Source organism: Microchirus variegatus, assembly GCF_963457635.1.
Source record: "Microchirus variegatus genome assembly, chromosome: 3".
Taxonomy (NCBI): Eukaryota; Metazoa; Chordata; class Actinopteri; order Pleuronectiformes; family Soleidae; genus Microchirus; species Microchirus variegatus.
In genome coordinates this window covers 11,919,656-11,947,503 of record NC_139804.1, presented here as the reverse complement: position 1 = coordinate 11,947,503, position 27,848 = coordinate 11,919,656, and the positions used below count along the sequence as shown (strand labels likewise).

Genomic DNA, 27,848 nt, shown 5'->3' with positions numbered 1-27,848 from the left:
TCCAAAAACACTTTATAATTGAGGTACCGTAGTCAAAAGCTTTATTTTGGCGCTTCATTACTGTGTTGTTTTCCTCCAAATTTGGTACAATGCCCAACAAAGTATTCATTTCACAAAATCCCAAATATGATATGACGCCCAAAATGCAGTGCTTTAATGTGTCCAGATTCCATAAATCTGTTACAAGGCCACCGAAATGTTCATTGTTTTAGTCCAAAAAACTAAAAGGTGGCAGAAATCCTTCAAATTTGCTATAATTCCAACACATTTGTTGATATAATCTCAAAATACTTTGAAAACAGTCCAGATGTATTAATTACCTTAGATTCACAAATAGAGTTGGTGAAGTGACACAACTGGCTAAATGTGGTTAAGGATCCCAGAGTTGAAGTGTCTTAATCCCTTTTTATATAAATTCATCAAACTTGGCACTGCACTTACTCGTGCCCGTAGCAAGACACCTGTCAAGTTTGACCATCGGTTCGAGAGATAATATGTGAATAACAGAAAGACACACACACACACACACACACACACACACACACACATTCCTGGACTTTATAGATAGATAATTACAAACAGCCTCAGTGGCCACATGCAACTGCAGGAGAAAATATCCCAAAAAACTATTATATATATATATATATTAAAGACACAGTCTATTTCATATATATATATATATATATTTGAAATAGACTGTGTCTTTAAAAATGTGAAGAAAAGTAAACATAACATTGTTTTGTTCTGTTTGGGGAACTAATTGGAGGAAAGACAAATACCAGGTTGTTATTAAGGGTAAATAATAATATCATGAGCAGCTGCTTCGGTCAACAAACACATTTTGACCTTGCGACACAAGTTTCTGCTCTGAGCGACAGACCTGTGAAGGAATGAACTCTGGTGTAAACTAAAGTTTACATGATATAAAAACAGGAAACAAAACAACCAGGCACAACTTTGACAGAAAAACACCTTCACTTACCCCCCCCGTGATGTGTTCACTGACCAACGATGAAGTCTGTATCATCCAGCACTGCAGATGATTCTCACAGGCAGACTGGACAGAAATGCCACTGAGATCAGGTTTAGTGAGCTCTTTGCTTACAGGTCTCTCTCTCTCTCTCTCTCTCTCTCTCTCTCTCTCTCTCTCTCTCTCTCTCTCTCTCTCTCTTCCTCCCTCCCTCCCTCCCTCCCTCTTACTCCTCCACTCTTTAATTCCCGGACTAAACACTGTGTGTTTGTGTTTCCTTCCCCGAACAGAACAGCCATGACAGCACCACTATCTGTTGTGATTTTTGTTTACCACTTAGAACCCCTTTGTGTGTGTGTGTGTGTGTGTGTGTGTGTGTGTGTGTGTGTGTGTGTGTGTGTGTGTGTGTGTGTGTGTGTGTGTGTGTGTGTGTGTGTGTGTGTGTGTGTGCCCATGTATTACGTATGTTGTGGGGATGTAAAAAGTGTTTACACAGTCACATTATGGGCTACAAAAAGTAAGTCCCCATAATGTAAATTACTATGTTTTAAGGTTAAGAAATGTTTCAAGGTTAGGATAATCATCAAGGAGTGAGGACACTGTTTGGGAAAAGTAAGGACATTTTGGCTGGTCCTCACATCTTTTGATTGCTTTTGGGGGTTAAAACCTGGATTTAGGGTTAGTCATTTAGTTGTCATGGTTAGGGTTAGGGGTGAGAGAATGCATAATGTTTATAAGGGTCCACACTATGAATGCTGTGCAATCGTGTGTATGTGTGTGTGCGTGCGTGTGTGTGTGTGTGTGTTACATATCATATTCCTCCTCTTTATTCGATAGCACAACACGGTTGACGTCACGCTGCTGGAAACTTGATGATACATGATACAGGTCAGTGTTAGTGCATCTGTATTTACTGCCCTGCTTCACTCACACCTTCTTACTGAGTGTACATACATATATATATATATATACATACATACATATATGCAGTTGTGCGCATAAGTTTATGACCCTGATCAAAAGTTTACATACCCCAGTTCTTAATAGCATGTATTTCCCCCTTTAACATCAATTACAGCTTAAAGTCCTTTGTGGTCGTTGTGGATGAGGCTCTTTATCTTCTCAGATGGTAAAGTTGCCCATTCTTCCTGACAAAAAGCCTCCAGTTCCTGTAAATTCTTGGACTGTCTTGCATGAACTGCAGGTTTCAGGTGGACTTGGCCTTGTGTTTTGGATCATTGTCATGTTGGAATGTCCAAGTACGTCCCATGAGCAGCTTCCAGGCTGATGAGTGCAAATGTTCTTCCAGTAATTTTTGATAACTTACTGCATTCATCCTGTTTTCTGCATTCATTCTGACCAAATGTCCTGTGCCTTTGTAACTCACACATCCCCAAAACATCAGTGATCCACCACCGTGTTTCACAGCAGGAATGATGTACCTTTCATCATAGGCCTTGTTGACTCCTGTTTATGGTTGTGACCAAAAAGTTCAGTTTTGGTCTCATCACTCCAAATGACTTTGTTCCAGAAGGTTTGAGGCTTGTCTCTGTGCTGTTTGGTGTATTGTAAGCGTGATACTTTGTGGCAGTTGTGTAGTAATGGCTTTCTGGCAATTCGACCATGCAGCCTATCTTTGTTCAAGTGCCTCCTTATTGTGCATCTTGAAACAGCCACACCACATTTTTCCAGAGAGTCCTGTATTTCACCTGAAGTTATTTGTGGGTTTTTCTTTGCATCCAAACAATTTTCCTGGCAGTTGTGGCTGAGATTTTAGTTGGTCTACCTGATCGTCATTTTCCGAGTTTGAACACTGATGATTTGCATTCTCAATTTCTTTGATATTTTCTTCTATCCCTTTCCTGAAGATGGTTACCTTTAATAGCCATTCAAACCTGTTTGTGTCAAGTTGTGTGTTTGTGTGCATGTTATCAGGCCAAATCACCAGGGTATGTAAACTTTTGATCAGGGTCGTTTGGATAGTTTGTGTTGTCATTTTGATTTAAAAAGAGTAAACACAGTTGTTTGACAATAAATGGCTTCAACCAACCACTAACCATGAGTGAAAGAAAGGTTTATGAAACTTATGAACACAACTGTTTGTGTGTTTCAATGTTCACTCAAACCTACCCCTCCCCCATTTCCAAAGAAATTCTACCACAAATCTGTATTCTGATATTACCTCTGTTCTCTTAAGTGTTTCTAAATTTAAGGTTCTTCAATGTTTCATGTTAATCATACATTTGTTATTGTATGCACAGTATTAGCTGCAAAAAGATGCATTACTGGAATGATGTTGAGTATTTATTAACCATTTTTACCATTTGTTCATGTTCCTTTGATGACTTTTATTAGTGGGAAACACAGGTTTAGTTTATGTGTGGTGGATTAAGGTTCACAGGGAGCATTAATGCATATTAACAAATCTTAATTATAGTTAAGTCACATAAACATTTACCAGTTATTACTGATAAACTTGATAAACCCTTGAAAAATTGCACGAATTAGTGATAAATTAATGAACATTATTCAAGGGTTTTAAAAATTAATGATGTTATTCAGGGCTAAATGAACATAATAACATGATTATATTTTATGTGAAACATTAATTAACAGTTAGTTCATGCTTATTACAGCATGATTTCTTTCATTAATGTACCCTTATTGTAAAGTCTTGTGCATTTTTTTTTTTTTTTTTGCATTTTACTCATTTTGGGTGAATCTCTAGTGTAATCTAATCTAATCTCACGCCAGGGTCACGTGTGTGGGTGAAATCATTTATTGGGCCAAAAGAAAACAGTGATCAATAATTCAGTTTATGACTGATCGTTACATCATTTCAAAAAAACACTGACACTGTGTTCACTGAAGCTGCTCTTAGAGGACACTCGACAGCTCTCGACTCTTCACAGTTTAACTGAAGGGATGAACATCCACTCATTCACACACACACAAACACACTCACACACAACTGAGGAAACACAATTAAAAAAAAATCAAAAAACACAAGAGAGAGGGAAAGAAAGAAAAACACTGGTCTGAGGACACACTAAGTCTCAGTGAGTGTGGTTTCCATCATTTTCTCAATACAGGATGTTAGAAATTGTACACCGTTAATATCCCAGTGTGTGTGTGTGGGTGTGTGTGTGCGTGTGTGTGTGCGTGTGTGTGTGTTCAGAATGAAGCCATAAAAGCTCTGTGTCCATTATACCAGGGCGGGGTCTAGAGCGTGGACAGTGGACGCTTCCCATCAGCAGAACAGCTGAGTCTTTATCAGACGTGTCTTGACTGAGGATGACTGAATGTTTAAAAACAACAACAACAACAAAAGAAGTAACGATGAGCCGTCTCAGACAACACAGCATTACATCAGCTGCACATGAGACGAGAGCAGCTCCGGAGCGTGGGTACAATGATGAAGTTCGTTTGGTGGTGGTGGTGGTGGTGGAAGTGGGGGGGGGGCGTGACGGAGAAACTCAGAACGGGTGTTCTGAAACAAATATCGTCAGGCGAATGATGGAGCTGCCTCTGAAGTTGATGACGTGGTTGACTGTGACCATCTCCAAATCCAGCACCACCTCCCTCGGCCCCTTGAGTGGCCGTGACAACACCAGAGTGGCACTCACATTACTGGTTTGCTACGAGAAGAAGAAAAGAGTCATACGAGGAACGTGAGGACGGGAATTATTTCTAAAACAAATAGGTCACGTTGTTGAGAGAAAACCACAAAGTCATTCAGATCGGTCGTCTGGCAACATTGACATAAACGAATATTCAGATATACAGTACATATGCGGAAAATTTAATAAGTTGGTGACCCTTGTGTGTATATGTAAATAATGTCAGTTTAGAAAGGAGTTATTCTTGTAAAGGGGTTCTTCTACACTGTACAAATATTGTTTGTCTTTGTAATAATGTCAACATATTTATGTTTTCTCATTTTATGACAGATGGTCTAATACATTGTTCAGCACTTTATATTCATTAAAAATGTATCTCACAACAAATGCTTGCTACAAGATAATTTGCACACTCTTATTGTGCCATCTGCTGGATTTACTCTGTAATGACATGTCAGGAAGCCATAACAGCGTTATGTTGATTTGTGTTCATAGGTTTGTGTGTGAACGAATGACACGAGAGATGAATCATTCATGTTTCCATGGTTGTAATAAGGTAAAGTCAAGCAGACAACTTTGTCGTGACATCATGCATCAGAATTTGCAGTCGCAGTTTTGAAGTCTTTAAGACTCACAATTTGTGAAATCGGAAGAACATTTTCGTTAACTGAAATAAAAATAAAAACCAGAAAACAATAACTAACTGAATGAATGAATAAAACTAACTAAAATTGTAGTGCAAATGTGCTTAGTTTTCATACATCATCATTTTGGGTTCATATGAAGTGTATTTACTTTTTTCTCTGCCAGCAATTTTGAAAGATTGTATTTCCATTCATAATAAAATGTTTTTAATGTGTTTAACCCTAACATTTGATATGTAATTAATTGAGTTGAGTTGGTTCATCTAAGTAAATCAAACCTATTGTTTTTCAATTTTGCGTATGTTTTTCATCAGATTGAGCACCTGAGACTCCTGATACACAAACAATATGATGTGTCTGATGAGAGTAATTTATTATTATTTATGTTGTTATGTTCATATGTGTCTTTAGTCTGTTATATTTGATTCAGGGATGGTTGTTCATCTGTCCTAATAAACTTTTAAAATGGCATCTTTTTGCTGGGTTTTTATGACACAATACTTATTATCACCCTTTTGAATCATGCACCTGGCAAATACTCTATATTACAAAAACTAAAACTAACAAGAACTAAGCATTTAACAAACCTGCTCTCAAAAAAACAGTTAACACTGATTTTAAAAACAAAAAGTCCCAACTAAATAAAAACTAAAATGAATGAAAAGGGTTATGGTTAAAATGTCTTCTGTTTGTACATGTATGTAAACATGATGAATCATTCATTTTTACCTGGTTGTATTAAGATACATTCAAACCTTTAACAAAAAGCCATTTAACTCAAAATGTGACTTGGCATCAACATATTTTAACATTATTCAGTTTAACTGACACCTTGCTTTGTTTAAAGTACTGGGTGGACATTTTGTGGATGAACACAGGTGGATCATGTTGTTTATGTTTTCTTTACTGTCATTCAGCCTCATGTAGTGTGTAACTGTTTACTTGGTTTTCAAGCATTTTGAGCTGTTATGTAAGGGGGAAAAAGGTGGGAAGGGGGAAATAACATCACTGTGTTTGCCAATATGTGGTCATGTCAACATTGTATGGGTAAACAGAGGTAAAAACAACAAAGCTGTTCTAAGAAAGAAAACAATAACAGATTGGGTCATTTTGATGGATCACTGTGAATCTGAATTTCTGCTTTTGCACGATTTAAGTTTTATTAGCAGCAAGTGTGGAAAATAACAAAGAACATTTACTAAAAAAAATGTTTCAAACTAATTGTCACGAGGAGGCAGATCTGTTAGTGTTTTGTTGTTTAGTTAGCGTTTTAGTTTATGTTTTAAGTCACGTTTTTAGTATTAATTCCCTGATGCACTGCACCTGGTGATCCTCAGTAACCACACACACCTCTCCCCTTTATAATGTCCCCACTTCCCTCAGTCAGTGTCAGTGCGTTGTTTATGCAACATGAAGAAGTCATTGTTTCAAGCTTGATAGCAAGTATTTTTTGGAAGCTAAGAGTTAGAATAGGTTTTGTCATTTTTGTTACGAACCTGTTCCTTGAAAACTTCGATTGTTATTCTTTTTGTTTGTAGAGCAACAAAGCCTCACCGTCGATTACTCATCCTGATTCCTGTCTTTTGAATTTTGGATCCAAGCAGTGCTACACCTTCCTAACACTAATTCTTACATGGAGTAAATTTTAAAATTAGAACATCCAGCAGAATCTACATCGTGCTGGTTTAATTTCTCACTGTGATATAGTGATACAGATATGGAGGGTGTGCGTGCGTGCATGCGTGTCGTTACAGGTGCAACAAAACATCCATCTGTTGACACATCAGATGTAACGAAAAATGCGTAAATTTGAGTGAGAATGGTGTGAAAATCACAGTATTCCAGTGTGGTTTAAAAAACGCCGCTTTAAATCGAATCGTTTTTTCCGGTTTTTTTCTTGTTCACCACATTTCTGGATAAAGCCACAGTTTGGTGATGTGTGTCTCATTCAGCCTTAATCTGAAGACAGATTTATTCTGTTTGTGGACTGAACTTGATCACCGTTCACTTTAAAAAGTTGCAAAATGGCCACAAAAAGCTGTTTTCCTGTAGGTGGCACTGTTCAGGTTGTCTGTCCACTGCAGCTTATTCTGTCTTCATCTCAATTCATATTATATAAACTAACATAAAACATTTGTTTTATATTAATATAACCCTTATGCGCCCATATTAAACACTGATAAGTTAAAAATAAAACCCTATATTATAGGTATTAGCAGGTTTTTAATGGTGTAATAATGTAAACAATAATTATTCAGATACAGGAAGAGTTACACAATTTGGAAGAATGACAATTACACAAAAAAATCATATAAAGCATTTGTCATTTTTAGTTATTACCTATTTAGAATGAATATATTAATCTAGCCTGAATTCTCCCCACTATTAAGCATCGATAAGTTAAAAATAATGTAATTTAAGCAGGTATTAGGACAATTAACAGTGTAATAATATACACTATTATTTAGTTATTATCACCACACAATATTTTTAGTTAATACTTTCATTCATTTTCACACGTTTTTGGGGGCTAATATTTGGTAAATCAGACTTTAAATGAGTTCTTAGTGACTCATGGCTGTGTTATGTTGCTTCATGTTCACATGTGAACTAAGGTGACTGTGTCTCTTTACTCACCCTCATGTAAAACTCCCGGCCTTCGTTGCCCGACTTTATCTGGAAGATGTAGAAGGCGCCCGGGTAGCGCGTGGTGGCCTGCATCTGGAAGATGTCTGCAGGGACAGTGCGTCCCGACGACATGTCCATGTGTCGGTACAAAATGGTGAAGGGCTTGTCCCTGCAGGCAGGGTTCTCAGCTGAACACATACACTGACTGACACAGGAGGAGACACGAGGAGAGTTCAGGTTTTCAGGAATATGACACAGTAAACATTAATGTGATGAAGACACCTTCGGGGGGGGGACATACAGTAAGATAAGTGTGCGGGGGGGACAACAACTCACTTGTCACTAACTTCGACGTAAGGAGAGGAACACTGTAAAGGATTCAGGCATGTGTAGCCTCCCTGGAAATTGAAACATACTTGTGCTGTTGTACAGGTGTTGTTACCAGTGTCACATTCATTGATATCTTTAAAATCAAACACACAACAATCAGAGTCAGTTAAAACATTATCATCATCATCAGAGAAAAAAACATTTCAATAATATGGTCAGTGAGAAGACAAAACAGCAGATTATATTCAGTTATTCAGTAAAGATAAAATGTGCAAATAGTCTATATGACAAATTATTTTTTTATTATATGCAATGCTTAATAAATCTATTAGACCACCTGTTTTAAAACAAGAAAACATAAATACTTTTTAGAAAGTGAAATATGTTTTCAAAAATGTTAATGTTATTTATTTGTCAAATAACAAACTGAATATACCTGAATTATACCCAAATTTGAGTCGGCTCACGGGTTCTTCGCTTAATAAAATGGAGGTGACTCGTGTCACCTTCTACCACCTCAGGAACTTTGTCAGGTTGAGAGCCAGCTTAACAGTAAATTGGAAAATTCATGGATAACAATACTAATTATATTTTCAAATTAAAAATATAAAGAGCTCCTACATACTGGTGTATTAACATTACAGAAACCAATGCTGTTCATTTAGAGCAGCTGTGGCTTTGGTCTAATACATTTGTTAAGCACTGTATATCTTTAAAGTAGTAAAGAAGGTTCATTTTAAACAAGCTAAAAACACAAACACGTATGTTTTTACAAATATGTACTATTTATATTTCAAACATTTGCAGCTCAATAAAGTGTGCAGAAAATGATGTTTAAAGGTGATATAGTCACCACTGTGTCATTATCTCCTTACCTTCACAGGTCCTGCCGTCCTCGAATACATAATATCCCGGTGGACAGATGCAGGAGAAGGAGCCAGGCACGTTCACACATCTGTGCTGACACAGAAACTCAGAGAAGCTGCACTCGTCCAAGTCTGTACAGGATGGACACTCATCAGGAAAAATACTGTCCAACACCAACAGGATCAGCAGAGTTTCCCTCAAGCTCTCTGGTTCCCTCACACACTACATACATATGTTGTTATATTGCATTTTCATAGACAGTTTCCATAGTGTCTGTTCCTGCAGGTCCATGTAATGTTGCAATAATGTTTTTATTTACAGTGTATATGTGCAAATGAAAGTGGTCTATATCACCGAGCAAATAACAAACAATGACACACTTCCTTTGTACAATCCACACGGGACTAATACAGAAAAGGTTCCACTGTGGTGTATGTTTCTGCAACGCTGTCAATCAAAAACTGGCTCCGGCTTTCAGTCTTTCAGCCCAGCTTATGCACTGCTCCACTGACCCCCAGAGAAGCTGAGCTTCTGTGGAAGCTCTGTGCCGTCTCTTAGAGAGCAGTTTGAAGCTGAGCTTTAAAGGAGACCTATTATGCTAAATCAACTTTTTAATCATTTTAATACTTGTATTTGGGACTCTGGAGGCCCTATGAGTAGGCAAAGTGTGAAAAAAGATGTCTCTCTCATGTTTTTGTGGTCCTCCTCAGTCTAAGTACAGGAGATAAAACACTTCTGCACTCGTTGTTACATCACAATGAGACTTTCCTGGAATTGTTGTCTCACGGAAAAATGCGAGAGTGTAGACGAGGGCAATAGTATCTGGAAGAGCAGAAGTCTGCGAAGTGTTCTATTGTTGTCTGCACAGTGCAGCACAGAGTTCTACACAAACTTCCAGCCTCAGAGGATTTACATTTTATATATGACGGCAATGTGCCGGCCAGAGTCGGCAAATGATGGCTTTTCCAAATGCTAACTGCTGTTAGCTGCCGGAGCCTCAGTGACGCTGACGTAGTTTCCTGTGTCTCATTTGCATTTAAAGAGACAGACACTCAAAACAGGGCTGTTTTGGCAGAGTGATTGAACTGCTGTGGTGCTTCATCCTTAAGGTATTTCGTTGTCTTAGAGCAATCACCAATGAAGTATATTAAAAAGTTAATCATTTTTAAGTATATATATTTTTTTACAATCCCACTCATTCTTACACACTGGACCTTTAATCACCTCTATGACATACTGTAACCTTACTGGTTTTTGGAGACAACTCTGGGGATGGACATACTATTCGTAGGGTAAGGGAATATTTTGAGGAAGAAATGCGATAAATATATCAAATTTGAAAAATGCAATCAGCTCTGCTTACCAATGCAAGTAGTGCCATCGGCCGCCAACTCAAACCCCTCATCACAGTTGCACATAAAGGAGCCGTAAGTGTTGAAGCAGCCGTGACTGCACGGCTCTTCTTCACACTCATCCACATCTGAGGAAAATACAATGAACAGTGATTAACACAAGACTGGAACACAGATCCTCAAAGTGTGCATGTGTGTGTGTGTGTGTGTGTGTGTGTGTGTGTGTGTGTGTGTGTGTGTGTGTGTGTGTGTGTGTGTGTGTGTGTGTGTGTGTGTGTGTGTGTGTGTGTGTGTGTCTGTACCATGACAGGTCCTGCTGTCTGGATTAAGGATAAAGCCAGGGTTACAGGAGCAGGAGTAAGAGCCAGGGACGTTGGCACACAGCTGTTGGCAGTAACCATAGCGACACTCATCAATATCTGGTCAAAAGGAAGGAAAAAAAACACAAAAGACTTGTTATGAACTGAGAAAATGATTACAGTATATTTGCTATTAAACTAATAACTCAAATATTTGTCTAAATAAAATCACACATTATATCAATGATTTGAAAACCTGCTCAGCTGTGTTACTACTCAGAACAAAGAGAGGGCGCTGTTCTTCTATGGGAAGCCATAACAGATCACAATGGTTTATGAGTTTTGCTCACACTTGCATACAGCGCATCTATGTGCAGCTCATTTTCTTTTCTTTTTTTAATTTAAAGATGTCGTTTTATTAACAAAAGTTCTTACAAAATGTGTATAGAAAGCACCTACAGTTTGTTACATTGAAAGTCGTATTTTTACAGAAGGAACATAGACAAATGTATAACCTTACAGACACACTGTACAAGGATGATGACAAAGGAGAAAGAGGGGGGAAAAAACTGAAAAAGTAAAATCAGAACTAAACAAGACAAAAAATATGACACAAACTTTTCCCATCACACCGCCACCCTCCTCCCTTGTATGGTTCTCAATTTCCTTTCATTTATATACAGTATCTACACAGTTTATACAGTTTATGCATATACCCATTGGAAGATATACCAGAAGAACCTGCAGAGGGCTTGAAGCTGGTCCAGGAAGGTTCACACCACCACAGTCCACAGAAGGCAGAATGTCAATGAAGGGGACACAGATTTCTCCAAAGGCTGCATGTTTCCATCTCACAACATATAATATCTTTTCAGGTGTGCAGTAAGACACAGGCTAATGAATCCAATGTCTTACTGATGGTAAATTTTCAGATTTCCAATACAATTTTTCAGTAGTGAGTGAGATTCTTGCCAAACAGAACATGAGTTTGGTATTATTGAATTGTTTGTGAGTGTGGCTAAACATTTTGTTGTAGCTTTGAATGGAATATCCTTTAAAGGCATAGACTTCATCTCAGCGTTCTATTGGGACCCATCTAACCTCAGTCATCTCTGCATAGAGCCAGATCCAAATTGATCGATACTGAGATGTAACCCTAACCCTAACCCTTGAATATCGAGCCTGTAGAGAGATGAGTTTGACCCTACAAACCAAGAAATCAAAGTACGAGACTGTACCTAAAAAGGTACAAATGCTTTGTCGCTCCAGTTGTACCCTATCAGGGTACTAGCACTGTACCTTTAAAATTTGTACCTGCTTGTTTGTACCTCTAAAGAAATATTTCTGCAGCCCTAGTGACAAAAAATGTGTGTACCTGTACCTCAGTTTGTACCTGTACCCTGATAGGGTACTGGAGCAACAGCGAAAGGTATAGTCCCTTACTTTGATTTCTTAGTGTAGTTTTTCCTTTGCCATATTCATATGCCAGGTTCTTTGAAGAAACTCCTGAGAACATTAATATGTAAATATTGAAATATGTAAATAAACTTAAAATATTAGAATTGAGGGCATTAAAAGGTGTTTTAACATACAGAGTGAATTTCTCTCCAAAGCCCATCTCCTCTAGAGTACGAAATAGAAGGCTTGGCTCAATCCTGACAAACGATGATACCACTGATATAGGCGTTAAGAGCCTCCCAAATATTGGCAGGTAAGGAGGAATTTGAATTGGCATCAAGAAATATTTCAATATTGGTAGTCATATATGAAATAAATTCAGGGTCTCATTCAGGGTGTCATTTTTAAATCTCCACCTGCAGATTGTGGGCTGTGGAGTACTATTCATCCAGGAGAGTTTGATAGGATTATGGAATCAAGGAATTCGTCTCTCTTACGCTGCAGGTCTGCGCTGTAATCTGGGTAGAAAGATATCCTTTTGCTCTCGTATGTCATCCCTCCTTTACTTCTGGCCATTCAAAGGACATTCTCTTTATCGCTGAAGTTCAGGAATTTGGCGATGAGGGGCCAGGGTCTATCCGACTTCTTTCCGATGCAGTGCGCTCTTTCCAGGGTCACAGGTGAGATGAAGTTGTCGTTACCCAGGATTTGCAGTATACATTTTTCCAAAACGGCATCACGACCCTCTGTTTGTTCCAGCACATTTATTGTCCTAATGTTAGACCTCCTGCTGTGATTTTCTAAGTTGTCATTTTTGACTTTGAGGTGCGTTTTCAGTTTCTCGATTTCATCAACACAGTCACAGGCATCTTTGACATCGTCTTCGTTTGTACTCACTCGTGTTTGTTTCTCCTCGACCTGTTCCGCCAACATAGAGAGTGGGGACTCGATTTGTGTTAATGTTGTTTGTACGTCGGCTGTTTTCTTGTCAATATGTTTTGTGAGGTCCGCTTTAGTTTCTTTAATAGCATCAATAAGTTCTTAATGCTTTCGCCTCTTGCATAAAAACCAAAGTTACGAGAGGTTATATCAGGATGAAGATGCTAGGTAGCACCACAGAGAGCTCATGAATACACACGTTTGCCCTCCTCCACTGCATCCAAGGCTTTTTGCAGCACAGCCGTCAGGAGCAACGTGGGGTTAAGTGTCTTGCCCAAGGACACGAGTTGGACTTGAGTTAAAAGACGACTTGCTCTACCACTGAGCTCCTGTCGCCACAATGGCATATTGTCAACAAAACAAGAGACTGTATTGATTTTGAAAAATGTGATATATGGTCTTTCAGCCATTGCTGAGAACGCTGTGTTTTATTGTAATCTCTGGCTCAGCGAGATCTCTGAAAAAAACCTGTGGTTCTCCTGAACAGCAGATCCTCCTGCTCTGGGCACTAGTCCGGGCACATCCAATTGCGTACATTGAACCGCAGAAGAAGAATAACATCCGTTGCGGAGGTGTTTCACGAGCTACTTTGTAAAAATACAAAGTAGCTTAAAAGATTTTGTCACTTACTTTAGACAACTATGTAATGACACTGCTGTGTTAAGATACCGCTGTGTTGTGGATGAAAGCTGCACACACATTATCATTTTCTTACCATTTAAGTTCCATAGTTTGTAAGTAGAATATTCCTTTTATTTTAAAAGGAGCTCACTCACCCTGACACTGTCCACCAATGAGCCAGTATCCCTCAGTGCAGGAGCAGGTGTAACCACCTGACGTGTTGATGCACACCTGCGTGGGGTTACAGTGATGAGAGTTGGTCTCACATTCATCAATATCTGCAATGGAGAAAAGGAGATGTTATAGTTACAGATGTTCATGGTTGGACCTGAAATCAACAAAATCAGATATTAATGAATATAGTTTTATTTGTATGAGTATATACGTGACATCCTTTTACATGTACTTTAGGCAAAGGCCTTGCTTTATGAAGGCTACCTTCTTGTGCCCCCATATTCTACAGCAGCCCTGAATGGGCAAACCAACATGTGTTTTGCTGTCGGAATGGAAGGTTACTTCAGACAGCTAGAAGAACAGCGTCTTTATTGGTATGTGAAGGCAACCATAGTTCGATATTTACACACACACACACACACACACACACACACACACACACACACACACACACACACACACACACAGACATTAACAAAGGCCTAAACAAAAATACACAAAGAAAAGGTAAACAAAAATAAAAACCTGAATAAACACAAATTGATTATTAAAGGAAAGAAAAGGACCAGAAGCAGAACATTATGGATTTACTGAAATTCCTCTGCTGTTGAGGGCTGTGATTGCAGTTGGAATTAATCATTTTGTGTAGATTGTTTTTGCCAGAACCAGTGGGACTTTGTATCTCCTGCCTGTTGGGAGGAGTATGTGTGTATTTTGGGATTTGTGTGTGTGTTTCTGTCCTGTGTGTGTTTTGGGGTTTGGATGTGTTTTCTGTCCTGTGTGTGTTTTGGGGTTTGTATGTGTTTTCTGTCCTGTGTGTGTTTTCTGTCCTGTGTGTATTTTGGGGTTTGTGTGTGTTTTCTGTCCTGTGTGTGTTTTCTGTCCTGCGTGTGTTTTGGGGTTTGTGTGTGTTTTCTGTCCTGTGTGTGTTTTGGGGTTTGTGTGTGTTTTCTGTCCTGTGTGTGTTTTGGGGTTTGTGTGTGTTTTCTGTCCTGCGTGTGTTTTGGGGTGTGTATGTGTTTTCTGTCCTGCCTATGTTTTCAGTTTTGCATTGTTTTGTTATTGCAGCGTGTTTCTGTTGATGCTTGCGTTTGTGTTTTGGGTTGTATTCATTTTTTTTGTTCAATTTTTCAAATATGCTTTATTGAGCACCAACCATACAGAGTGAAACAGTGCATAAAATACAGTGCATGTAATTTTTTCATTCTTTCATACCCCCACCCTCCCAATGCACCATCTCTGTCCCTTGCATAGTCTCCCACACTCCAACACCCCCTCTACCTAGGTAAAAGACACACTACAACAAGGGGAAAACAGGACCAAGCAAAAGCAAAACCAAACATACAGGGGCATAAAATAAATAAATAAATAAATAAATAAATAAAAAACTTAATGGATTGAAAGAAAAGAAAAAAGTAATAAATAGTTATATAAATCCTTGAATTGGAGGGTTAACCCTAACCACACTGTTACTCCAAGGGGCTCAAATATTTCACTCATCAGGCATAATGTCTGGGAAGTCTTTGATGGATAGCAAGGGGTTTCAATGTTCTCAAGGAGCCTCTAAGGGAGAACCTCAGCCTCTCAAGTTTTAGATTATATATAACTTCCTTACCAAAGTAAGATCAAGCGCCTGGCAAGCAAGGTGCAGAAGGCCAAAGAGTGTTGTGCTTCAGCTGTTAGAGTGTTGCCATGCAGTATACCAAAAAGGGCAGACAAAGGATGTGGGTTTGTTACACAGTGATAGGCCATATCCAGAGTGTCAAATATTTTAGACTAAAAGTCTGCCTGCTTTGGACATGACCAAAACATGAGAACGAGGTCTGCAGGAGATTGGTTGCACCTATTGCAAGCATCTGCAACATTAGGGTAGAACTTGGACAATCTGTGATTGGTGTAGTAAGTCCTATGTATTAGTTTGCATTGAATCAGTCTGTGCCGAGCACAGATGGAGGAATTTTGGCCTAACCCCAAAATATGGTCCCATTGGTCTTCTTCAATATGCCCCAACACCTGCTCCCATAAGTCTCTGGTTTTTTGGGGGGAAATTAGAGAAAGTGGAATCCGTAATGAGGTCTTAGAGGAAGACAATTCAACTAGGACCCAGGCTGGTTGATTGGCAGTGCTATCGACTGTCCAGTATAGGAGGTTTTGAATGTTCGCTGCCCAGTAGTAATGTAGAAAGTTGGGGAGAGCTAGCCCACCAGACCGTTTAGGGAGCTGCAATATATTTTTCCGCAAGCGCACAGGTTTAATGCCCCAAAGAAAGTGTGAGATTAATTTATCTACTTTGGCAAAAAACTTCTTTGAGATAAGTACAGGGATATGTTGAAATTGGTAAAGAAACTTTGAGAGGATGGACATTTTGATTAGATTAACCTTGCCAGCCAATGAGAGGGGCAGTGTAGACCATCTGTTGAACTCTTCCTCAACTTTTTTAAGCAAAGGGACAAAATTGCCATTGAAAGTGTTTACCAAGGACCAAGTGACAAAAACACCCAAATATTTGAAACCTTGGTCCAACCATTTATAAGGGGCTACATGGCTTGGCAATTTACCAACTAAAACTACTACAAAGCTCTGAAACTACTACAAAGTAAGGGGTATTTTTTTAAGAGAAGAGTAATTGTGGCATTGGTCAAGGTTGGAGGAACTCAGCCAAGTAACAGAGCCTCATTATACATGTCACTTAGAGCTGTGGAGAGAAGTGGGGCAAATTTCTTAAATTCTACTGTGAATCCATCTGGACCAGGTGATTTTCCAATCTGTAATGTAGTTATTGCCCTTAAAATCTCGGTTGTGGACATTGATTCAGCTAAATGCTCCAGTAGTCCCTGATCCACTTTTTGAAATTCGATGGTGTTTAGCACACTTGCTAAACTGGTGTTAGGATGGTCGGAGGTATATAGATCAGAGTAAAATTTAGAAAATCTTTAATTTATAAGCTTTGAGTCAGTGGTAGTGGCGGCTGATGGAGATTTAATACTAGGAATGAGCCTAGACGCTGCTGCAGCTCTGGCTTGCTGGGCAAGGAATTTACCAGCTTTGTCCCCTGACTCAAAGATCATTTGTCTCGACTTGAGCAATTTCCTTTCTGCATCATTTGAGGTTAAAAGGTTGAACTCTGTTTGTTATCGCCAATCTCCAGAATAACTCAGTTTGACGAGACAAGGCAGTATTTCTGAGGTGGGCTGTGTAGGAAATGATATGGCCTCTTGAATATGCCATGAAGTACTCCCATAAGGTGCCTCTCGACACGTGTCATTCATTTCCAAAAAATAGTTCAATGCTTGACCTCAAGGAGTCTACCAGAGGGTCATTGGCAAGCAAGCTTGAGTTCAATTTCCATGGTTTGAAAGAAGGGTTGTGATTAGGGAAGTTTATGTCTAGCGACGTGGGAGCACGATCCGAGATCACAATCCTATGGTAATCAGATGAGAGAACATTCGAAAGCAGTCTGTTGTCTATTAAAAAATGTATCCGTGAATAGGTGTGGTGGACATGTGAGAAGAAAGAAAATAATTTTTTATCAGGGAATTTGCACCTCCATGGATCAGACATGCCCAGGTCTTCTGCAAAGGGCGCTAGTAACATGCGGTCTATTTGAAGATCTGTCCAAATCAGCACTTTGTACAAAGTTGAAATCTCCCCCAATGATAATGTGCTATGTTTCAATATTGGGAATAGAAGTAAAAATCCTTGAGATAAATTGTTCGTCATCCCAATTAGGTACATATGCTAGCAAGGATGACTCTGACGTGACAGAGTGTCCCTGACACAATAACAAACCGGCCATTTGAGTCCGCAATAACATCGTCAGCTTCAAATGAAATAAGAAATTTGAAATAAGAAATAAGAGTAACCTGAATAGCGCCATTCACCATTCACCGTCAAAGATCCATATTTCTGGTGTGATGACAAGAACTGCTGGGCTTCCTTTACCGAAAAGAGGTACCGTCAGCCCCGTCAGATGAACAGTCGCGCTGGGTACAGTAGTGAGGGCTTGAGCTTGAGAGTGAACAGCCGATGCATGACTTCTTTGTACTCAGCTCGCAGATCCATCACTTCAGGACAGTAATCATCGTAAAAGTAAACCTACTTGCCATCATATTTTAGGTCATCTCGCTTCTTGCGGGCAGCACGAATTACCATGTCCTTGGTCTGAAATTTGTGGAAGCAAATGATCACGGATCTACGTTTATCCCCCTCTGCTGGTTTGGGTCTCAGCGCACGGTGACCTCTATCAAGCTCTGGGGGAGAAGTCAGCACATCTTTGCCCAGTATATCCACCAGGAGATTAGAGAAGAATATTGTTGGTCGTGTTCCCTCAACAGACTCAAGTACTCCAATGAGACGCACGTTGCACCGTCTACTTCTCCCCTCCAGGTCAGTTACCTTGGCTTTCAGTTTAGCATTGTCATCGGCCATGTTGGTTAGCTGAGATTCCAAGGACTGCAGTTGATTCAGCTCAGATTCCAGGTCAGAAATGCTTTTTTCGTGGTCAGTAATCGTGTACTGTCTAATTTGGCGTCAATGGCAGCAAGTTTGTTTTCAAATCTGATGAACAGTGAGTCAGGCTTCGTTAGCAAGTCTGTCTGCAGTTCAGCTAGCATGCTAGCTAAAGTACCATCGTCGAGTCCGGTGAAGCAAGTTCTCTCTTTGATTGTTTAGTGGATTTAGACAAATTGGCTGGCTAGGACTGTTCAACTACTGTTTAAAAAGTAATTGTGGTGAGGTTGAGATGAATCCGACTGAATAATATAGAAAATAGAGACTGTGTGGCAGGAGCCTGGAAAGACACCACTACTCGTCATGTATTCATTTTAAAGGTTACATGCCTGTGTGTAAACTAGCCATTGTACTGTTGTTTGTAAGTGAGCTTGTTTGTAACGTCAACAGTTCATCACAAGACCAAAATTTTCTCTGCTGGCTTTTTGGATTGCACAGATTCACTCAGGTTTTCACTGCACTAAAAAAAACCTCTTAAACGCTACAGTTAACACCTCACCATGTTATCGGTTCACAGTTGTTTTTGCACAGGATTAAAGGTTTCTCAGATTACAATCTGAATTCCTTGGACGCCCCTGGCACGGCTCACTCACTACATCATAATAGCTACATTTCCTTATGAGGATATGACATATCTAAAATTCCAGCCTCTGTTTATGGTTCTCAGACCACAAAGAAACCAATCTCTAGAAAAGCGGTGGGGGAAGTGGGTGGGAGCTGGGATTTTTGTTTGCACAGGCAGTTTTGAGAAGCGATAACGTCTGCTAATGGGACCATTCCCTTTGTGCCAACTTGGACCGCTGGACCTTCATAGGGTTAGAGGAGGCCCTGAATGTTCGGCCACCGGCCAAGTACTACAACAGCCTCGACACCTGCTTGTGGTTATCAGTCAATACCTCTCTGAATGGCCCTCATCTGCACCACATGTGTATCCAAAACTGCATTGTTTCAGTTCACCTCCTTATATAGACTGTTTCAGGAGCTGCCCACAAAGCTGTTGGGTTTCTGCTGACAATCCTTGTCAGATTCAGAAAAGACATGAATGATGTGATTTGTCTCACATGCCCAAAAGTCAGTCACAAGAAGGAAAACTTAACAATTTTGACCTAAAATGTGCGCACACACAAATTCAAACCAATCTTCAGAGAGGAAAAGCCAAATCCTATTAGCTGTTCTCTCAAACTAGATGAAAAAATAAAAAAACTGAACCCTGAAGAACAAACAAAACACTCTTGTTTTAAGAAAATGGTGCTTTTTGCCTTTCTTTTCTTTTTTTACTTTATCTTAAGGGAACCTCACAAGGTTGGAAATTTGACTCAAGCCACAGAGAAGCATGTAATCCTTCAACTTAAAAACAGACATGAAAACACCCCAAACCAAAGTCATGAGTGGAAATTAATATTACAGCTCCGTGGGAAATGAAAAAACAAAGGATTAGGGAGTGTCTGAGGGCCGAATTTAATGTTTCTGAGTTGTGTAAATGTCTGTGTGAAAAGTGTCCACCATTCACAGACTGTACATTCTACGTAAAATTTGAGTTTACCCTTATTACAACAGTTCTCAAATCTGTTAATACAAGTGTGTTTCAATAAAGAGTCCACAGCAACACTATACACGCCTTCCCTTAGCAGTAGAAGCTAACATCCTGCTAACTGACAATGCCACAAAACACCTGGAACAATCACATTCTCCATCATCTTTGAAGACTCGCTAATGATCACTAAACACAAAGTACAGTTGAATGATGACAGAATGATAACACAAAAACCTTTCTTTCACTCAAGGTGCACCATTCCTGCAGTGAAACACGTGGTAGATCGCTGATGTTTTGGGCATGTGTGAGCTACAAAGGACCAGGACATTTGGTCAGAATATAATGCAGAAAACAAGACGAATGCAGTAAGTTATCAAAAAATACTGGAGGAACATTTGCACTCATCAGCCTGGAAGCTGCTCATGGGACGTACTAGGACATTCCAACATGACAGTGATCCAAAACACAAGGACAAGTCCACCTGTCATTGACTACAGCAGAACAAAGTGAAGGTTCTGGAGTGACCATCTCAGTCTCCTGACCTCAATATCATTGATCCACTCTGAGACCTCAAACGTGCAGTTCATGCAAGACAGTCCAAGAATTTACAGGAACTGGAGGCTTTTTGCCAGGAAGAATGGGCAACTTTACCATCTGAGAAGATAAAGAGCCTCATCCACAACGACCACAAAAGACTTTAGGCTGTCATTGATGTTAAAGGGGGAAATACACACTATTAAGAACTGGGGTATGTAAACTTTTGATCAGGGTCATTTGGGTAGTTTGTGTTGTCATTATGATTTAAAAAGAGTAAACACAGTTTTTTGACAATGTTTTTTGACAATTGAAATGGCTTCAGCCAACCACTAACCATGAGTGAAAGAAAAGTTTTTGTATTATCATTTACTAGTGCAGTGCCAGTAGGAAGTAGGAAGACTTTTCAGTTATGATAATGCATGATCAGGAACGTAAAGGCTAACATAATACAAACTCTGCAACCTAGCTGTGCAACTTATCATAGCTAGCTGTTTTGTGACTGTCAGCCACTGGCGTGGTCACAACATCTAGCTACGCTAATGCGAATCTAAAATGAAAACTTTTGCGTTGTGCCTAATGAGGTTGCACAGAAAGAAATGTCCATGCTAAATGATGGAGATTAATGCATGTTTTCAGGATTTTTCAAGTCTTTTTAACTGATCTACAGTTCAGCATTGTTTGGTTTGATTCTTCTGTTGGACATCATGCTCATGAATCTCAACTCGATAGTCAGACCCCAAGAAGCTGATGCTACATCACTGTTGATGCACTCTACACCAGTGATAACTGAAGGATTGTACACTCAATACACTTTATTAGGCAGCTAAACTTTTGCTTTTTGACACAAATATATGATCACCCAATGACATGGCAACAACTCAATGCATCTAGGCATGTAGACAACAACCTGCTGAAGTTCAAACTGAGCATCGGAATGAGGAAGACAGGTGGTTTAAATGACTTTACCACCGATCTACTTGGAATTTTAAGCCCAGCCATCGAAGTGTTTACAGAGAAAGGTAAAAAAAAACATGACCATTCAGAACCACACACAATGGGCAGAGCTACAAAAAAAACCTTCAATGCAACATTTCTGTGTTGTGCGATATTACTCATGTAAGAATTTTGCGGTGAACTCTCCAAGCCACATCGAATTACCCAACATCAGCAGCCAACATCACTAATTCTCTTGTGGCATGGCATGGCACAGAATCCTTCAAGCATGGCTCAGAAATTCTTCCTAAAAGCCTTCCCAGATGCATTATCAAGTAAAATAAATGTGCTTGAGGCTTCAAAGACCTAATTTCTTCTGTTTTGCTCCCACTTTGATGCCATTTTTGGTACTATTTGGAGCGTACAGTGCAAGACAAAGCCATGTTTGTTATAGGTTCAGACAGGAAGTCACTGTGTCGTTTTTCCCGTCCCATGGTTGCATCCATCAACAACCCATTACATCAGAGCACACTCACACCAGCATTCAAGTGCCGCAGGGACTTGTTACGATAGGCCCCCACAGAGACATGCCTGTTCTCAACGCTCAGCCTGGGCACAGATTTGGCAGCAAATGACCTCATGATGTTTGGCGTTCTGCTTTAAGTTTACACAAACAAGGTAGTGAGCTGTCTCCCTGACAGCCTTCTCCCCCTGCAAAGAGAAACAGGCCATATTTGTGCATGACCTAAACTCTAAGGCTCTCTTTTCGAGGGGAGAAACCCATACTGTTCTGTATGTGTACATTTTCCATTCATTACATGGTCATGGCTGTTTTATCCAAAATGACAGAAAAGCACCACAAACAGAGCTAAAGGCCATTTTCAACAACTCCTCTCTGCAAGAGACACTGGGGTAATTATGCTAAGATATATGTAACACAGCTGGAGGACATCAGATGTTCATTGTTTATTGTGGTGTTTATCTGACAGCTGGGATATCTTGTGCCCGTGAAACACAACAGAAGTAATCTGGAATAATAACTTTCCTCCCTGTGAGAGATTGGAGGCCCTGTGCTCCAGCCCTGGTGACGGCAGACAAGCTGCTGCCCTGAGCATTAAAAAAAAAACATGCCTTTTACTTGTGTCACCTCGTCCATCCACAGTGGTTTCGACGTAAAAAATGTGTAAAACACAAGGAGGTGGCAGATGGACTATCTTTGCCTCAACATTCATGGGCAGAGATTCAGCACAGACACTGGAAACTGAAAACAGCTGCAGCAGAAGACAGACAATGTCCAACCTTGTGTTTCCTGTAAGCAACTGGACAAGGATATGCTTTTCTAAGACGCAGCCAAGGAAATCAAAGGTCAATCGGAGAAGCCTTTTAGCTGACAAAAATGTCAGAGAAGCATAACAATACTGTTCATATCCCTTACATTAAATCTGGCTGGGACAGAGGACTAATCGTGGGTGCCATGTCCAAGTTGTGACGACAAAGTTCAAAGCAGACATCGGTTTATTTCAGTTGTTCCACTCTGAAATAACCACACAGAGCTGGTGAATGCAAACAAACTGACAACAATGTCATGTATGTCAGTGTCCTTTTACCTTTAAAATCAGTGTTGAAGAAATGAAGTGAACTTGTTAATGTACAAATACATTACCACTCTCAAAAACATATTATAAACTTTAAGTAACATGTCATTTTCAGCAGGTGCACCATTTCCTCTTTAAACGTTTGCTTTCACACGGTTTTATTTTGATGCTTTATTGCAAATCAAATAGTTAAAATTATGTCACAGAAGACAAAATTACAAAGACTGACAACAATCTTTCAATCAGATGTTTCTTTTCCTTCTTTCCAAACCCATGAATTATCTCGGGACCTCTCTGATTATTCCTTGACCTCTTTGGTCAAGAATAAATTGGATCAAACTATCTCCACATTGAGCAGCTACGACAACAAAATGCTCATAATGGATCAGCAATAACAACCAAATTATTCCAAATAAACTATCTGCAGATAGTTTTTTTAATCTTTAAAGTCAAGTCAAGTCAAGGTTTATTTTACAAACAACCGAGGTTGACCAAAGTGCTGTACAGATTGACGTCAAATACCATGATAAAAACAATAAAAATAGGTTTTTAAAGATGATTTAAAAGAAGAGTCTGGCCGCCTTTAACGTGTCACGGCAGGGCATTCTAGAGCCGAGGAGCTGCCACTGCAAAGGCTCTATCCCCTCTGGTCTTCATCTTTGTTTCTGGGACATCCAACAGCAGCTGATTAGCTGACCTAAGTGCTCTGAGTGGGCTGTGTATGTGCAACAGTTCAGGAAGATACTGAGGTGCCAGTCTATTTAATGATTAAAAAACAATTTAGAGAATTTTAAAAACAATCCTAAAACGGACTGTTAGCCAGTGGAGTGCGGCCAATATTGGCGTGATATGCTCGCGTTTGAACTTCCCAGTCAGAAGGCGTGCTGCAGCGTTCTGCACGAGTTGCAGACAAGACATCAGTGGTTTATCGATGCCAAAGTAGAGAGAGTTACAGTACTCCAGCTGCGGTCTCTAGATCTCTAGGGGGGAGGTAGCCTTTTACCTTTGCTAAAATTCTCAGTTTATAAAAACTATTCCTGATTACAGACTTCACTTGTTTTTCAAATTTAAAAGCATTATCAAAAGTCACACCAAGGTTGTTTTTTTTGTTTTTTACCGATTACTGGTGTCAGGAGCATTGTGTCCAAAGGTAATGATTTCTGATTTTTCATCATTTAGATTTAGGAAGTTCTTGTTCATTCAGGATCTGACATCTTTTAAACAGTCAAGCAGAGCCTGAACAGAGGCTTTGCTATTTGATTTAAAAGAAAGGTAGATCTGGACATCATCTGCAAAGCAATGAAAAGTGATTTTATGTTTCTTAAAAATAGACCCTAGAGGCAGTATATCTAATAAAAAGTTTATAGGGCCCAAGATGGAACCTTGGGGGACCCCAGAAGTGAGAGGAGCTGTGGCTGAGGAGAAATTAAAAGTTAATTTTACCATCAAGTGTAAAACACAAATTAGATTGATTGAATATCTCCCACTCTGTGATGCAGTGTGGGAGTTATCGTGCACTGGAGGCGTGAGGGAGCGTCGTTTTTAACCCTTAATAAGGGATTGAAACAGTAAATAACACAGATAGATGGTCAGAAATACATGCCGTTTCGCAAATTTCATTTATACACACAGATAGGCCACACTATAACACAAGATCTAGGGTGTGACCCTTTTCAAGAGTTGCGCCAGTCACAGATGAAAAATTAAAACATTGACCATTGGTTTAAACTCACAGCAGACATGGATGTTAGAATCACCCGCAATTAGAGTGTGGTCATACTTTAAGGTGACACTTGACAGACAGGTTCAATTCCAATAGCTGTAGTTCAAAGTTGGAATATGTGACGGATGGAGTTTGCCAGCACAGAAAACAAGCTCTAAACACGGGGGCAAGACTCCCACCTTGACCGGAGATACACGGGGAGCTTAAGAAAGCACTATCAGGAGGAAGAATTTTGGAGAGCCTGGAGCCAAGTCTCTGTCAGGAGCATGAAATCCAGTTCACGGGATGCAAAAAAGTAATTCTGAAGATTAAACCCTGATTTCAATCCAGCCAAAGAAGGCACAGCACGTCTTAAAGTGCCAGTATGCAACATTTAGAAGGCTTTATTGGCAGAAACTTTAAGAGTAATAATAAGTATACATTTATAAGGGGTAAAGGGGAGTGAGGGGAGAGAGTGTCACCACTAGATATGACAGTGGATCTTGAGGTCCAGGTCATACATTCTGTGTCTGAGCAGAGGTCTGCTACAGTCCACAAAATGTAACGTTCGATATCTGGTCATTTCCACATTGGTCTGAATGGAAAAGTTTGATTCTGCGCAGACACCACCAACTGTGGAACGCTCTCGTTTTAGTCCAAAGAGACAACGAAGAAAAAGGTAACCATGAAAAGGCATAAGGTTATATGAGGAAGTCCAGCAGTCCCCACACATTTACAAGACAGTGCTCAAAGAATACAAGGGAACACAAATGTACATTTACATCCGACGTCGCCTTCAACGTGACCGTGTCCCAGTTGAGAGGACCGAAAAAACATGGACACATAATGTATCTCAAGCTGTTTGGTACACTGTAAATGTACACAAAAATAGAGAAGAAACGTGCCCAGGGAAACAATCTGAACAGCACTATGTGTACCACTGATTTATTGTGAAACAAACAGGACAGAAATGCAATTAACAGTAAAAGTAACAGAGTGTTTTTACTATTGACAGGAGTGGCAGCCATCCTGTGGCAGGCTTTGTAAGGTTGCTGCGACTTTCCGTGTAGGAAATTCAACTTCGCTACAGGGGGCGCTACAGTTGAAGGAATGTCTCCTCAACTCAGAGAACTCAGCATTTTGCAAATAATACTTCTGCTACTTGTATCAGGTACAGTTAAATGGTTTTACTGGATCTTGAAGGGACCTAGTTGTGTGTTCCTACTGCTGATATCAGTTTGCTGACTCACCGTTACAGCTGCCATCCTCTGCAGCAGTGTATCCCAGCAGGCATTGAGCGGTGGCCCTCACCCTGGGGTAGCTGGGCTCCACAGATCTGGGAACAGCAGCAGGGAAAGTGTCTGGAAATCCAACCGATGTGTCTGGGTAAACTGGCTCGGGGAGGGCCGGGGTCTCTGGTCTGTACGGTTGGTTGTACAAGGTCCTCGGGATGCACAGGTAGCCTCCATTCTGGTTCACGCAACGCATGTCTCCACGGCAAGCATCTGGCAGCGTCCGGCACTCGTCCACATCTGGAAGACAAAGTGGTGCACTGATGCAGAAGGGCTTTCAGAACATCTGCGGGGCATCTGATTCATTTATTTATTTATTCACTGTCGTGAAAATGCACAATAACTTTTCACATAACAAAACATTCTGGCAGACATGTCACTTTAGCGGTGTTATTATTTGTGTTGACAAGACACATTTAGTGAATGTTTTCCGAGAAGCTGACATCACGAAATCCCATCATGCAACACTAGGAACACTCACCTATACACTGCCTTGCCCTGCGATCATATGCAAAACCGTCTGTGCAGCCCTGCAGAGAGATTTAAATGTACATTTAATGAAGTGCTGCGTGTCCAGACTCTACAACCCAAAACCCAGACACAGTGCCTTTCTCAAAAACATCAAAAACAAAAGGTTATTTCAATTTAGCATTATGATTGTACAGAAAATCATTGTAGACCAAAAGCCAATATTTAAGAGAGTGGGTTCATCTTCAATGCACTTATGAGTAATGTAATAGGTAATGTATAAGCTACATATCAAATACATGAAACAGCTCAACTTTATTACAGACATTTTTGGATGGACATATAAACAATTGTGATAATTAAATTGACTTAAATAATGATTGGTCAATATACAGTAGATGATTAAAATCAGGTCCATTTATCGATTAATCTCTAATTTTGACTACGATTACTGTACCAATTTAAGTACATACATTCAGTGGCAACAGATCAGAAATAGATGATGTGCTAAATTATATTACATTATTTTCTATTGCAGTTAGATTGACTTGTTCTGGTACACATGACTAGCTGAATACATGTGAACATGTCATTATGACAATGACCATGGTTGAAGTGAATTAAGTCCTGTGTGAGAGTACACTTGTATTTGTTAGCTCTTTAACACTTTGTCAGGAGAAGGCTTCATGGAGACCAAGACCTGGTTCTAATGAGGCAGAACCTCATTTTTGAACAACTGGTCAAAATGTAGGGCAATGATTTGTAATGTGGCTATGTTCAAGTTAGAGTTAGGCTTTAACTGGCTGTAGCTTAGGTTGAGAATAATGTTGTTGTTGTTTGTAAAGCTGTCAAAATGATTGGAATTCAATGCAGAATGATACGTGTGTGTGTGTGTGTGTGTGTGTGTTACCTGTCCGTGTCCAGGTCGGATACAGAGCAGAACAGACACCAGAGCTGCCAACATCCTACAGACACACAGACATTCACTCATGGTTTAACCCTTTTCTCAGAGACAAACAGAAACTCTGCTTTTTCATACAAACACAAACAAAAACGGCCCCACAGACGAAAAACAGAAAGAAAACAAAGATGACTCACCTTACTGAAGAGCATAACCTGAAGCCGAGTATTACAGAAAACATCGCGCTAAGTTTCAAAGATGTGAACCACCCGTAAACTGTCCTCTGTTCTCTGCAGGGATATTTTCTCTGCGCTCCAAACTATGCGTCTTTACGCAAACGCAGACACCAATTCGTTCGCATGAAGCGCAGTGTGATCCGAGCTGGAGCTTCGGTGGACGGACCAGGTCGTTTTCAAAATGGACTGTTCCGTCGGCTCTACACATTATTATTTAGCAATGCAAATTGACGGACCCCCTCCGAGCACTTCCACAACAGCTGGATTCAATCACGGAGAGCCTGCCTCCGCCTCCTCCT

The 27,848-nt window shown here is 39.9% G+C and overlaps 1 protein-coding gene across 1 annotated transcript; it reads right to left on the bottom strand.

The window, feature by feature from the left end:
- Positions 1-3,527: 3,527 nt before the first annotated feature.
- On the bottom strand, positions 3,528-27,848 carry fbln5 (fibulin 5). Its single transcript, XM_083887189.1, has 11 exons — positions 27,511-27,848; positions 27,323-27,377; positions 26,426-26,474; positions 25,903-26,184; positions 13,824-13,946; positions 10,714-10,830; positions 10,423-10,539; positions 9,068-9,190; positions 8,199-8,325; positions 7,872-8,067; positions 3,528-4,608 (listed from the first exon to the last, which is right to left on the bottom strand). Exons 1-11 carry the CDS (start codon positions 27,552-27,554, stop codon positions 4,447-4,449), a joined length of 1,395 nt encoding a protein of 464 aa, XP_083743315.1. The 5' UTR covers positions 27,555-27,848; the 3' UTR covers positions 3,528-4,446.

Excerpts from the sequence above, each read along its gene's own strand:
- fbln5 (XM_083887189.1), bottom strand. The coding sequence starts at position 27,554 with ATGTTTTCTGTAATACTCGGCTTCAGGTTATGCTCTTCAGTAAG. Across the intron at positions 27,378-27,510 it reads AGGTTATGCTCTTCAGTAAG|GATGTTGGCAGCTCTGGTGT; the intron begins GTGAGTCATCTT and ends GTGTGTCTGTAG. Across the intron at positions 10,540-10,713 it reads AGACAGCAGGACCTGTCATG|ATGTGGATGAGTGTGAAGAA; the intron begins GTACAGACACAC and ends TATTTTCCTCAG.